Here is a 13,010-nt window from a genome sequence, read left to right on the forward strand (position 1 = left end):
TTACTAGCTCTAACAAAAGAGAACACATCACTCCCATCCTCCGCAACTTACACTGGCTCCCCATAAAATACAGGATCCTTTTCAAAGTCCTCACCATCATTCATAAAACAATTCACAACATCTCTCCCATCAAGTTAAAGACACAACTTCGACTGCACACCTCCACCAGACCTATCAGAAGCGCATACAAAGGTACACTTTATGCCCCACCTGCTAAATCATCATTAAGGAAGAGAGCCCTAGCTACTGCTGGACCCCACCATTGGAATGCGCTCCCCCCAGACCTTCGTCTGGAACCTAGCCATCCTGTCTTCAAAAAAAAAGCTTAAAACCTGGCTCTTTAGCCTAGCTTTCCCAGAAACATAAGGAGGCTCTTCAGCTAAGCTCTTTTGCTAGGCTCTTTATCCTAGCTTTCCCAGACACATCATGTTCCCTCTCTATGCAGGTTTTCTCGCCATTGCCATCTATTATTTCACTTTACTTCATCTTGATATCATGTTTACCCCCCTGCCTCATGCGTCTCCCTCCACTACCTTGTTCATTTGTCAAACTTTAAACAGCCTCCTTCTCTGTATAATTGTATATTTAAATACTGTATAATTTAAACACTTAATCTGTAACTAATCTGTTTTATATTTGCAACAGCTTCCTTCGATGTATAATAGTTACAACTGTAGTTGTACTCATTCCATATATATTTTGGATTAATTTAATTTATTTGTATTTATATGTCTCATTCGTTTTAGTCTTTTTATTCATAGCCCTGGGTCTGTTCTTTAAACCCTAGGAGAGTTACTACCTCATTGTTCTATGGAATTGTTCTGTTTAAACTGTTTCATGTAAACCTTGGCTTTCCTTAAGCCTTTGGCATACCTGTTATATGTAAACCGTATTGATTTGTATCCCTACAAGAATTTCGGCATATAAAAATTATAAATAAATAAATAAAATAAATAAAACAGATGAATGGAATATCCAATAATTAAAAACTCATATCAAAAATGTCTAGATACCAATAAAATATTTCAAAATAGCAGACACAAAGACCCAGTAATGAAAAATAAGGATACAAAAAAATGTTTACTCTGCATACCTGGGAACATTTGATATCCAGGTGCCCTGTGATTTTTTTGAATTAGCAGAAGGGAGGGATGGTTTGCTTGCAACTTTCTCCTCTCTCTCTGGCTCTCAGTCGCTCACATATACACATGCCTTTTCTCTCTCTTATATAGGCTCTTAATTACACATTTACACACATGCTGTCTATCTTTTCACACTTATACACACAGGCTTTCAATTACACACATACATGTTGTCTTTTTCTCTCACAGGCTCTCAATCACATACTTACATGCTCCCTCACCTAAATCAGCTCTTAGTCAGACACAGACACACATGCCCACTCGCTTATTTTATACACACAGGCTCTTAATCATACATACACATGATCTCTCTCACACACAAAGGATCTCAATCACACATACTTTTTCACACAAACAGGTTTTCAATCACAAACTTACATTCATGATATCTCACACACACAGGCTGTCAATCACACACACACAGGTTCTCATTCACATACATGCTATCTCACTCACGCACACACAGGATCTCAAATACACATGCTTGCTCATTCACTCACTCTCTCCCCCTCCCCCAAACTAGTGGTAGCAGAAGCCTCCTCCCAACCCTAAAGGCAGCAGCAACCTACTTCATTTTCAGCCACCGTGGAGAAAGGAGTCTCATCGGCTGTGAGGATTGATGTTATTCCTCGTTTTACTCCAAGCCATGCTGCACATTCTTCAGACCGCGCCTCTCTTCTTTTCTTCGGGCTGAAGCTGAGCGTACTCGCATGATCTCTTCTTCCCGCGCACGTACTTGCTGATCACCACTTCCTCTTCCGGGGCGCGGGAAGAAGACAGCATGCCGGTGCCGCTGACTCCAGCTGTCTTGTGTTCTGCCTAGGCTATCAGCATTTTAAGCCCGGGCGGAGGACCTATTTCGCTTAGGTAGGGGGAGCAGCTGGATCAGCAGAGGACCGGGAAGTGTGGCGACACACCGGTTGAGAACCGCTGCTTTAAAGGGATGAAACAAAAGTCTCCCCCACCATGAGGTAATTGGTTCCCTCTGGGAAATCTAAATTTGGTTCAAAGAGCTTAAATTTGTGCTTCTTTTGAGCCTCACAAGAGGGTGCCCCTTGTAGGATTTAACCTCAAAGAAAGTTTTTTGTAGCAATATATTCTGCCAGACAGATTTCAGAGCTCCACCCTCTCTCTTGTTGAAAACCTTTATTAAGATTTTCTGATGAAGTGGTGTTGATCTCCACCATACCTTCCCTTTTGTCAAAGGTGGTACTGCAAATTCGTCTTAACCAGACAACCTTTCTCCCCTCAGGAAAAAGGGCTTAGTGCAGGGTGGCAAAGACTTTCATTAGTTAAAGCAGAAGCACCCTGCAACCATCTATTTGAAAGTAACAAATCCCATCAAGAAATCTAATTGCTTGCTTGTCTTGTTTAATGTACAAACCAAGAGAGAAGCTTTGATTAATTGAAGAATCAAGGTGGCCATATGTTCCGCTTTAAAAATTTGACTCCTCCCAGAGGTCTGAGCACTCATTTGATCAGGCAGAATTCATTCCAATTTCACCCTTAGTTTCGTAGGGCGGCTATTTGGGCATCAGTGCATGTTCTCACAAATATCATCAATTGGAATTCATTGCTTCAAAAGGATGCCACCTTTGCTCCAGTGCTCTGAGAGCAGGTCTTACAATATCCCTTCCCAGTCGGAAGGGCTTTCATATATTTTATTTGTCTGAACTGGTCTGGTGGGATGATGTGAAGGATGAAATTAAGTTTAGCTGCTAATTTCCATTGCTTGCATCCTTCCAAACCAGTAAAGGACTTTCCCAGACTGCCAGTTATTTTGGAGCTGTTATTTTTCATCCTTCTGATGCTGAGGTTCAGCCCCAGTTTCTCTCAAGATACTGGTGTATATAGGTTTAACCATGCAGTTTAGGAATCTTGTTGGGCTTTTTGTTAGGTGGGGTGGATTACTACTGTGTCTGTGAAGCCTCCTGATTACTGGGGATATGAAGACCTTTTGTTATGAGCTTGTTACAGAAATACTGGCAATATGAGGTAAGCATGGGACTCTGTATAGGGTGAATTCAGCAAACCAGTTGCTCTCTGCCTCCATCTACTGGTAGGGAATAACCCACTTGTCCGGACTGGTCTGGCAGGACCTAAGGAAATTAGCAGGTAAGATTAAATCTCACCTTACACTACAAACAGTACAATTTAGATCTCAAAAAATGTAGTTCAATGCACTTAACTTACCTCTATGTCAAATCCCATATTTTTGTTGCCTTCTTGATGCACAGCATAGAGTTTAGCAATTACTTCATTGGCCTTTACTCCCGAGTTCTCGGCCAGTGCTCGGGGAAGAGCTTCAAAAGCTTCAGCAAATTTCTTGATTGCATATTGTTCAAGTCCAGGGCAGGTCTATTTCACACACAATACTTATGAATTACAAACAAAATGAATTCATTTAACAAGTCTGTCTTTCTAGTTTCTAAGAACCTTTCTTCATGCACATATACTACTGAAAAGATAAGAATGCAGATCTCATTTTAAAAGTCTAGTAAAAGCTTTGTTTATCATGAATCAACATGACATAGCCCTCAACTAAAAACTAGAAAAAAAAAACCAAGACAATACCCTAAACATTTAGACAATCTGATATTCTTCAAATGTTTCAATTGGTGGTACGGAGAGGCAGTATAGACAAATGTATAAATACATCTGAATAAAGAGGTCTGTATGGTTGTAAAAACTCAATGACCTTTATGTTGGTCATTATAAAAAAAGGTAACTACAAGACTAGTTTTCTCCTGAATCATGGCTCCTAGAATTATGAAGGAAAAGCAAAGCCAAAAAGAACACTACTACTCAAACATGGAATACTTAAGGGAAAAAAAAAGTACTATTCAAAATACAAATGCTCACTTTGCTAGTCTTCTAATTGGTTTGGGAATGCTCTCATGACAATTTGCCCTGAAGTAGCTCCTGTGAAATGTGGATCAGGTTGGCTGGTCTACAGGTAAGTACAGTATTGGAGTGCTTTTTAATAGACTGGACTATTGCCAACAGCTTACTGGCTCTGCATATTCAGAAAGGTCAACTAAGATGGCATACTGAGTCCTTAGATTAACAACAGAAGATTGGTGTGGGCTGTGAGGTTTTCCCATCTTTTTAAAGATTTTTTTGGATTTATATCATTTAGTTCAAGTATTTCTGTAGGCTTTTGTTTGTGACAAGCATGCCTTTTTTTGTGTTGCAAGTTTGACCAGTGTTCTTTTTTAGGTTTTGCGCTTTGTTTTTGATTGCACTGGGAAAATTTGTTTGCGTATTAAATTTTTGAATTATGACCCATGACACAAAGAATTTTAGATTTTTTTTCTAAACTTTATTAACAATACCACAAACCATATTGTTCAATAAATTTCACAGTATCCGGCCAGTACAATTGGCATTTAGTGTGCCCCAAAAAAAGTTACATAGGAAATTAAACTCTACCCAAAATACACACACAAGGTAATACGTGGCAAACCCTGACTTACTGAGAAATTGGTATGATATCACAGTTTTTTTTCACTTGTTTTAACTTATGAACAATGGCTTATGAATTGTGGGGGAAACTTTTTTATATGCATTCTACAAATTATATATAAAAATCACATAAAAGTGGACCTTGACTGTTCAATATACATTGTTAAACATTGATGGTCCTACAAAAAAGCAAAATTGCTTACCTTGTAATAGGTGTTATCCCAGGACAGCAGGATGTAGTCCTCACATATGGGTGACATCGATAATGGAGCCCTATACGGAAAAAAATTCTGTCAAAGTTTCTATAAACTTTTGACTGGCACAGTGTGCCCACTGAGCATGCTAAGATATTCTCAGCCACAGGGGTCTCCCTTCAGTCACTTTTGTAGCAATCAGCGTTAGCCAAAAATAAAATAAGAAAACGTAACGGACCCAACTCCGCAGGGTGGCAGGTGGGTTTCGTGAGGACTACATCCTGCTGTCCTGGGATAACACCTATTACAAGGTAAGCAATTTTGCTTTATCCCAGGACAAGCAGGATGCTAGTCCTCACATATGGGTGAATAGCAAGCTAGAGGCTGAGTCATTTTGAAATGAAGCAACAGTGAAGTATTGTTGTTGAAATGAATCAGCCGAAGATCACAGCAGATTGGATGTAGAAGGAGTTGGGATTAAACCGAAAACAAATTTAAGACAGATTGTCCATAGGCTGAATCTTGTCGTCCTTCTTTATCCAGACAGTAATGAGCTGCAAAGGTGTGAAGAGAACTCCATGTTGCTGCTTTACATATGTCAAGAATTGGCACTGAACGATAGTGTGCTACTGAGGTTGACATTGCTCTTACTGAGAGTGCCTTTACTCGCCCTTGGAGAGGAAGGCCTGCTTTTTCATAGCAAAACTGTATGCAATCTGCTAGCCAGTTGGATAGAGTATGTTTACCCACTGCTTTACCCGGTTTATTTGGGTCATAAGAAACAAAAAGTTGGCTGGATTTCCTGTGGACTGCAGTGCGGTTCAAGTAAAAAGATAATGCACGTTTACAGTCCAAGGTATGCAAGGTCCTTTCCCCTTGGTGAGAATGTGGGTAAAACTATGGATTGGTTCAAGTGGAATTCTGTAACTACTTTGGGAAGGAATTTTGGATGTGTACGGAGAACAACTCTGTCATGTAGGAGCTTCGTATAAGGTGGATACGTGACAAGTGCTTGTAACTCACTAAGTCTTCTAGCCGAGGTAATGGCTATGAGGAAGATAGTCTTCCATGTGAGAAATTTAAGATCACAGGAATCTATGGGTTCGAAAGGAGAATGCATAAGCCTTGCTAAGACCAGATTCAGGTCCCATTATGTGACAGGAGGCCGAATTGGTGGCTTAAGTTGAGTTAAACCTCTCATAAATCTACTGACGAGAGGTTGTGTTGAGATTGGTGCATCTCCCATCTTGTTATGGTAAGCAGAGATTGCACTTAAGTGTACCCGTACAGATTTATTTTATTTATTTATTTATTGTTTTTGTTATACCGAGTTTCATGACAGGCATCACATCAACCCGGTTTACAAATAACAAAGAGTGTAAAGCATAGCGTAACGTAAAAAACAATATTTTCAATAAGAACCTTGAACTTTAAATACAGAGAATCAGATAAAGGATGTGAGAAAGTTACAATAAAACAGGGAAAATTAACTTGGAACTGGAAGTGGGGAGAGATTGAACAGAGCAATATTTACATTTCAGCCTATTAATGTAATAGAATAGTAAAGTGAAGTCTGGAGACCAGATTCTGAAAGATGGTATAAATAGTTTAGAAGAGAAGATGTGGAGCAAGTGAAAGGAACAGTATTGTTTTGTTTGCACCACAAGGTGAATCGTTTCCATTTGGAAGAATAATTCATCCGGGTGAAGGGTTTACGTGAAGCTACAAGCACTTGGAATATCTCAGCTGAAAGATTGAAGGGTTGCAGGATCAAGCTTTCAACATCCATGCTGTCAGAGATAGGGATTGCAGATTGGGATGACGTAGCCAGCCCTGATCCTGAGTTATGAGAGTGGGAGCTATCCCTAGGCGAATTGGTTCTTTGATTGAGAGATCTAGAAGTATGGGAAACCAAACTTGTCGAGGCCAATACGGGGCTATGAGTATCATGGACCCCTTGTCTTGTCGTAGCTTCACCAAAGTTTTGGTTATGAGCGGTATCGGGGGATACGCATATAGAAGGCCTGAGTTCCAGTGGCGAGCAAAGGCGTCCCTGGGTAAATGGTTTGTCTGCTTGAACAGGGAACAGTAATTGTTCACTTTGGAATTCAATTGTGATGCAAAGAGGTCTATTGTTGGTTGGTTCCAACGTTGAAATATTTTGGTCGCCACTTCTGGATCCGGAGACCATTAGTGAGGCTGGAAATGACGGTTGAGGCGATCCGCCACTACATTGTGAATGCCTGCCAGATAAGTGGCCCGGAGAAACATTGAGTGTGCTAGGGCCCAGTCCCAAATCTGTGCAGCTTCTTGACAAAGGAGATACGAGCCCGTACCTCCCTGTTTGTTGATGTACCACATGGCTACTGTGTTGTCCGTTTGGATTAAAACAGTCTTGTGTGACAGGCAGTCCTTGAACGCATGCAGCGCATAACGTATAGCTCGAAGCTCTAGGAAGTTTATCTGAAATGTAGCTTCGAGGTGTCTCCAAGTACCTTGAGTTTGCAGATGACCAATGTGTGCTCCCCAGCCCAAGGTGGATGCATCATTTGCACAACCGGTTGCTGGAAAGGCAGGCCTTTGAACAAATTGTCCATGGTTGTCCACCAGAGGAGTGAGGAACGTAGTTGCTGAGTTATTTAAATTGGAGAAGAAAGTGGCTGAATGGCTTGTATCCATTGTGCTTTGAGAGACCATTGCATGAGCCTCATAGTTAATCGGGCCATGGGAGTGACGTGAACCATAGAGGCCATATGACCGAGAAGAATAAGGCACTGATGAGCCGTTACTTGTGACTGAGCATGTAGGGCATTTGCTAAGGAAACGAGTGTGCGTGTCCGGTCTCGTAGAAGAAAAGCTTTTGCTGTAATAGTGTTTAATTCTGCTCCGATGAATTGTAACAGGTGAGATGGTATGAAGTGGGATTTCTGGCAGTTGATGAGAAATCCCAAGGAATGGAGGAGATTGATTATGAGCTTGAGAGAGTTGAGAGCTCCTTCTTTCGTTTGGCTCTTGATGAGCCAATCGTCGAGATAAGGAAACACGCGCACTCCTTGCTTGTGTAAGTGGGCCACTGCCACTACTAGACACTTTATGAATATGCGGGGGTGCTGAGGCAAGGCCGAATGGAAGCACCCTGTACTGGAAATGTTGAGTTCCTACTAGGAATCTTAGATACTAGTGATGAGGAGGGAATATGGGAATGTGAGCGTAAGCGTCTTGAAGATCGTGAGAACAAAGCCAATTTCCTTTTTGAAGTAGAGGTAACATTGTGCCTAATGATACCATCTTGAATTTCTCCCTTTTTAAGAATTTGTTGAGATTTCTGAGGTCTAGGATGGGACGTAGGCCTCCTGTTTTCTTTGGAATGAGGAAATAACGGGAATAGAATCCTCTGCCCTGTTTATTTGTTTATTTATTTATTTATTTTGTATACCGACATTCGATCGAGATATCACATCGGTTTCCAGATAACAGGTTGAATAGAGCCGGAACTGCCCTATTTTTACATTGTAACAAGATAACAGTTGATTAAACAATTAATATAAGGAACATTGTAACATATGGATAAAATTAAAATTAAATATTAAATGTGGGTATATAGATGTGGCATATAGCCTATGTACAATATGACTTGGTTACGAGTAGGGTGGGGGACAGGGAAAAAGGGAGGATAGAGAGGGGGAGGAGGGGTTATGAGTTGGTGCAGGGTAGAAGTTATGTGGTAAGGCTTTCAAGAGCGTTTATTTTGGGATGTTGGGGTTCAGGAGGGAATGCTTTCAAGAACAGCCATGTTTTGAGCTGTTTTTTAAAGACTTGCGGTGAGGGTTCGTTTCTGAGCTGAGGGGGGAGGGAGTTCCACAGGGTAGGGCCAGCTATTGTAATGGCTCGTTTGCGTGTTGTATTGAGGTGAGCATTTTTAAGAGTTGGGATGGAGAGGAGACCTGAGTTGGAGGATCTGAGATTTCTTTGTGTGATATATGGTTGGATGGTGTTGTTTAGCCAGACCATTCTGTTGTTGTTTATTTTTTTGTGAAGAAGGGTGAGGGTTTTATACTGGATTCTTTGTGTGATGGGCAGCCAGTGGAGGTCTTTGAGAGTAGGTGTGATGTGGGAGGATTTTCTGTGATTGGTGATAATTCTGGCAGCGGCGTTTTGTAGTACTTGGAGGGGCTTGATGTGGATTTCAGGAAGTCCAAGGAGGAGGGAGTTGCAGTAGTCGAGTTTTGAGAAAATAATTGATTGCAGTACTGTTCGGAAATCATGCGGTTGGAGGAGAGGTTTGAGTTTTTTAAGTGTTTGAAGTTTGAAAAATCCATCTTTGATTATATTGGAGATGTGTCGTTTAAAGTTGAGTTGGCTGTCGATGGTTACTCCTAGGTTTTTTGTGGATGGTGTGAGTGAGGTTCTTGATAAGTTTGGCATCCCAGTGTTGTTTGCGCTTCCTGGGTTGTTTGAGGGGGTGCTCTCGAGGGGGGAAGAGGGACGGTCGTCCTGGATGTGAATGATTTCTGTTTTGGCTTGGTTGAGGCAGAGTGATAGTTGTGATAGCAGTTGAGATAAATTTGAACTGAGTTTGTTCCATCTTTCCATGGTGAGTTCAATGGATTTGGTGATGGGGAGTAGAATTTGAATGTCGTCTGCATAAACGAAGTAGGTGAGGTTGGCATCAGAGAGGTATTTGCATAGTGGGAGGAGGTAGATGTTGAAGAGGGTCGAGGATAGTGAAGAACCTTGAGGGACGCCATGGGTGAGGGGTACTTGGGAGGATTCAGAAGAGTTTGTCTTGACAATGAAGGATCTGTTAGAGAGGTATGATTTGAACCAGTTGAGTGTAGTGTCTTGCAGACCGATCTCTTTAAGTCTGGTGAGGAGAATTCTGTGGTTGATGGTGTCAAATGCGGCTGATATATCGAGGAGGATCAGTAGGAATGTCTTGCCACTGTCTCGGCCTCTGAGGATGGTGTCGGTGAGGGAGAGGAGGAGAGTTTCTGTGCTGTAGAATTTTCTGAAGCCGTGCTGTGTTGGATGGAGAAAATTGTGGGCGTCGAGGTGGTCTGTGAGTTGATTGTTGACAGTTTTCTCGATGATTTTTGCTAGGAATGGGAGGTTGGAGACTGGTCTGTAGTTTGCAGGATCAGATTTGTCGAGTTGCGGTTTTTTGATGATTGGTTTGATGATGGCGTTTTTGAGTTTGTCTGGGAAGATTCCTTGTTCGAGGGATAGGTTGATGATTTGGGTTATAGGTTTGGCAATAATCTCTTTGATGAGTTTTAGTGTTTTGATGGGGATGGAGTCTACGGGGTGGGATGCTGGTTTGGTTTTTTTGATGAAGGGTTCAATTTCTGTAGATGCAACAGGAGTGAATTGGGTCCAAATGTGGATGGGTGGAGGGATGTTTGTTGAGTCGTTGTGGGATTGGGGAATCTTGGCAATGATGTTGTCGACTTTGTCCTTGAAGAATTGAGCTAGTTTGTCACTGGAGATGTTGTTGGAGTTTGGCGTTGTGTCATTCTGGATTGGGTTGGTGAGTTCTTTGACGTATGAGAAGAGGGTCCTCGGGTTGAATTGGTATTCATGAATTCTGGATGTGTAGAAATTGCGCTTTGCTATGTTGAGGTCAGCTGTATATTTGTGTAGAAGTGTTCTATATTTGTCTTTCAGGTTTGGTGTAGGTGTTCGTCTCCATTGTTTTTCGGTTTGTCTCAGCGTTCGTTTGGATGTTTTCAGTTCGGGGGTGTACCAAGGAGCATTTTGTTGAGGTCGGGGAACTGGTTCTACGGCCCTGGCTCTCAGAAGTGTGGATAATTCTGTTTGTAAGAGTGTGGACTGATTGTTTACTGTCCAAGACAAAGTGGGTGGAGTGTCGCTTGGTACAGTGAGAAAGTCCAAGTGGTACCTTGAGTTGTGATGGAGAGTACCCATTGGTCTGTGGTAATGGGTTTCCAATTTTGTTGAAAGAAAGCAATCCAACCTCCTACCGGTAAGCTTGGGATTGGATTGGAGGAGAGGCTGCTGTTCTCTGGTAGAGTCTCAAAACCCCGAAGTAGATCCTGTTTGAGGAGGGGGTTGAGGTCTGGCTGTTCTTGGCTGCCTAGGCTGTGATCTTTGAGGCGGCCTAGACGAGCATCCACGTGTAGGAGGTGGATAGTAACGCCTTTGTCTATAATATGGGCGTTTGGAATCCTTTCTTGGGATTCTTCTGGATGATGGTTGAGACTCTTGAGGTATCGAACATAGCTGTTTTAGAGTTTCTGAATGTTCCTTTAACAAGGAAACTGCTTCCTTCACCTTATCCCCAAAGAGGTTGTCTCCGAGACAAGGGAGATCAGCTAGTTTCTCTTGTATCTCAGGCCTCAAATCTGAGGCCTTGAGCCATGCCCATCTTTGCGCACTAAAACCCGTTGCCGATAGTCGAGATGCTGTTTCAAAACTATCGTACGCTGCATGAACCTAGTGTTTACCAGCTTCTAAACCTTTGTGAATTATGTTGGAAAAAGGTTTTTGAAACTGGTCAGGGAGTGAATGAGTGATCTCCTGCATTTGTTTCCATAAATTGCGCTGGTATTGTGTCATGAATAGCTGGTAGGCAGCAATCCTGGAGACCAGCATAGAGCTTTGAAACATTTTCTTTCCTAGATTATCTAGGAATCTGTTATCCCTTCCTGGTGGAATTGAAGAATGTGTCTTTAATCTCTTGGCCTTCTTTTGTGTCGACTCAACTACCACTGATTGATGAGGCAGTTGAGCCCTCTGGAAACCTGGGATGTGTTGAACCAGGTATGTTGCGTCAGTCCTTTTGTTAACAGGAGGAATTGATCCAGGATGTTCCCATAGTCTTTACATCAGGTTCCTGAAGAACTTCGTGGACTGCTATGGCTAAGACCTCCTTCGGTGGGTCCACAAACTAACACTTCTAGTGTTTTTTGTCTGACATCTTCTTCTGACTGCAGCTGGAACGGAATGGTATCCGAGATTTCCTTTATGAAATTAGAAAAAGAAAGATCCTCTGGAGGGGATTTTCTATGTTCCTCCGGGGGAGAAGGCTCCGAGAGGACTTCTTTGTCTGTGGAGATATCGGTATCTGTATCTGTCTATGTGTCAGGTGTATGAGTTTTGGTTTTTGAAGGCATCGATGAATGAGTCTTAGGCATCGATGGAAAAAGTGGAGATTTTGAGGGAATCGGACGTGGAATCCCCGACGGGCCAGGAATGGGATCAGGCATCGGTAATTCTGGAGGAACAACTGGTGTCCTCGGTGGCAACGGTGCTTCCTGAGGTTTTGGAGGAAGAGCATCAAAGCATCCAATTTTGCTAGAATAGGTGCCAAAATGGACAAATCAGGTGCCGGCCTCGGAGGAATCGCTGGTGGAACCGATATTGGCACCATAATCGGTACCAGTGGCATCTGTGACGTGCCCAGCGATGGTATTGGTAACGGCATCGAAGGAATCTCCGATGGAGCCGGGAATGGCGTCTGTATCGGCGTCGATGGAAGAATTGGAGCCATCGGTGGCGATGTCTATGGCGCTGGCCTCTAAGTTTGAGCCGGTCCTGGTATGGCGTCGAGGAGCGCATTCCTGACTGCCTGGCAGATATATCCGTCCAGTTCCGCCGGCATAGCTGGTGAAACCAGAGCTATGGGGGGAGGCAACGATGGTGATTCCTCCGCAGAGCCCTGGGTAGGAACAGTTCCCAACACCGGTATCGGAGGGGATCACCGTGGAGTCGAAGGCCTCAGAAACCTCTTCCATCCGAGGTTTCTTAGATGGAGATCCGAAATCCTTCAATGGTTGACCGGTTACCGGATCGATGCCGGAACCGTGAGGCCTTCGATGACAATGTCGATGCTTCTCTTTACCTTTTTCGATGCTTGATGTCGATTTCATCGAAGAAGCTGAGGGGCACGATAAGGATCTATCTCCCGCTTCATCTGGAACTCGTTTTTTTAAGGACTACTTTACAAACCGTTCCCGCCGGAGACGATTGTGTAGACGATTTTGAAGGGAGCAACTGAAAGCGAAATAGTTGCTCCATTTTCTCCATCCGGAGTCGTCATCCTTTTGGTGTCATCTCGGCGCACTTTTGACAAGACTGGGCATCGTGGTCTCCGCGGAGACAGAGCACACACTCTAAGTGTGGGTCTGTGATGGACATAGTTCTGCAACAATTAGGGCATTTTTTGAAGCCCATAGCCATGGTTAGTCGG

At 42.8% G+C, this 13,010-nt stretch overlaps 1 protein-coding gene across 2 annotated transcripts in view; it reads right to left on the reverse strand.

Annotated features, from left to right (window-relative positions):
* The window catches only part of CCT8 (chaperonin containing TCP1 subunit 8), a 423,988-nt gene that overhangs the window by 51,717 nt on the left and 359,261 nt on the right, over positions 1-13,010 (reverse strand). The window contains exon 13 of one of the 2 annotated variants that reach the window (XM_029578293.1): positions 3,336-3,500. The exons of the other annotated variant lie outside the window; for it this stretch is intronic. Within the exon in view, the coding sequence (XP_029434153.1) occupies positions 3,336-3,500 (165 nt within the window). The remainder of the gene's footprint in view (positions 1-3,335; positions 3,501-13,010) is intronic. 2 annotated transcript variants of the gene reach the window in all.

Source organism: Rhinatrema bivittatum, chromosome 15, assembly GCF_901001135.1.
Source record: "Rhinatrema bivittatum chromosome 15, aRhiBiv1.1, whole genome shotgun sequence".
Taxonomy (NCBI): Eukaryota; Metazoa; Chordata; class Amphibia; order Gymnophiona; family Rhinatrematidae; genus Rhinatrema; species Rhinatrema bivittatum.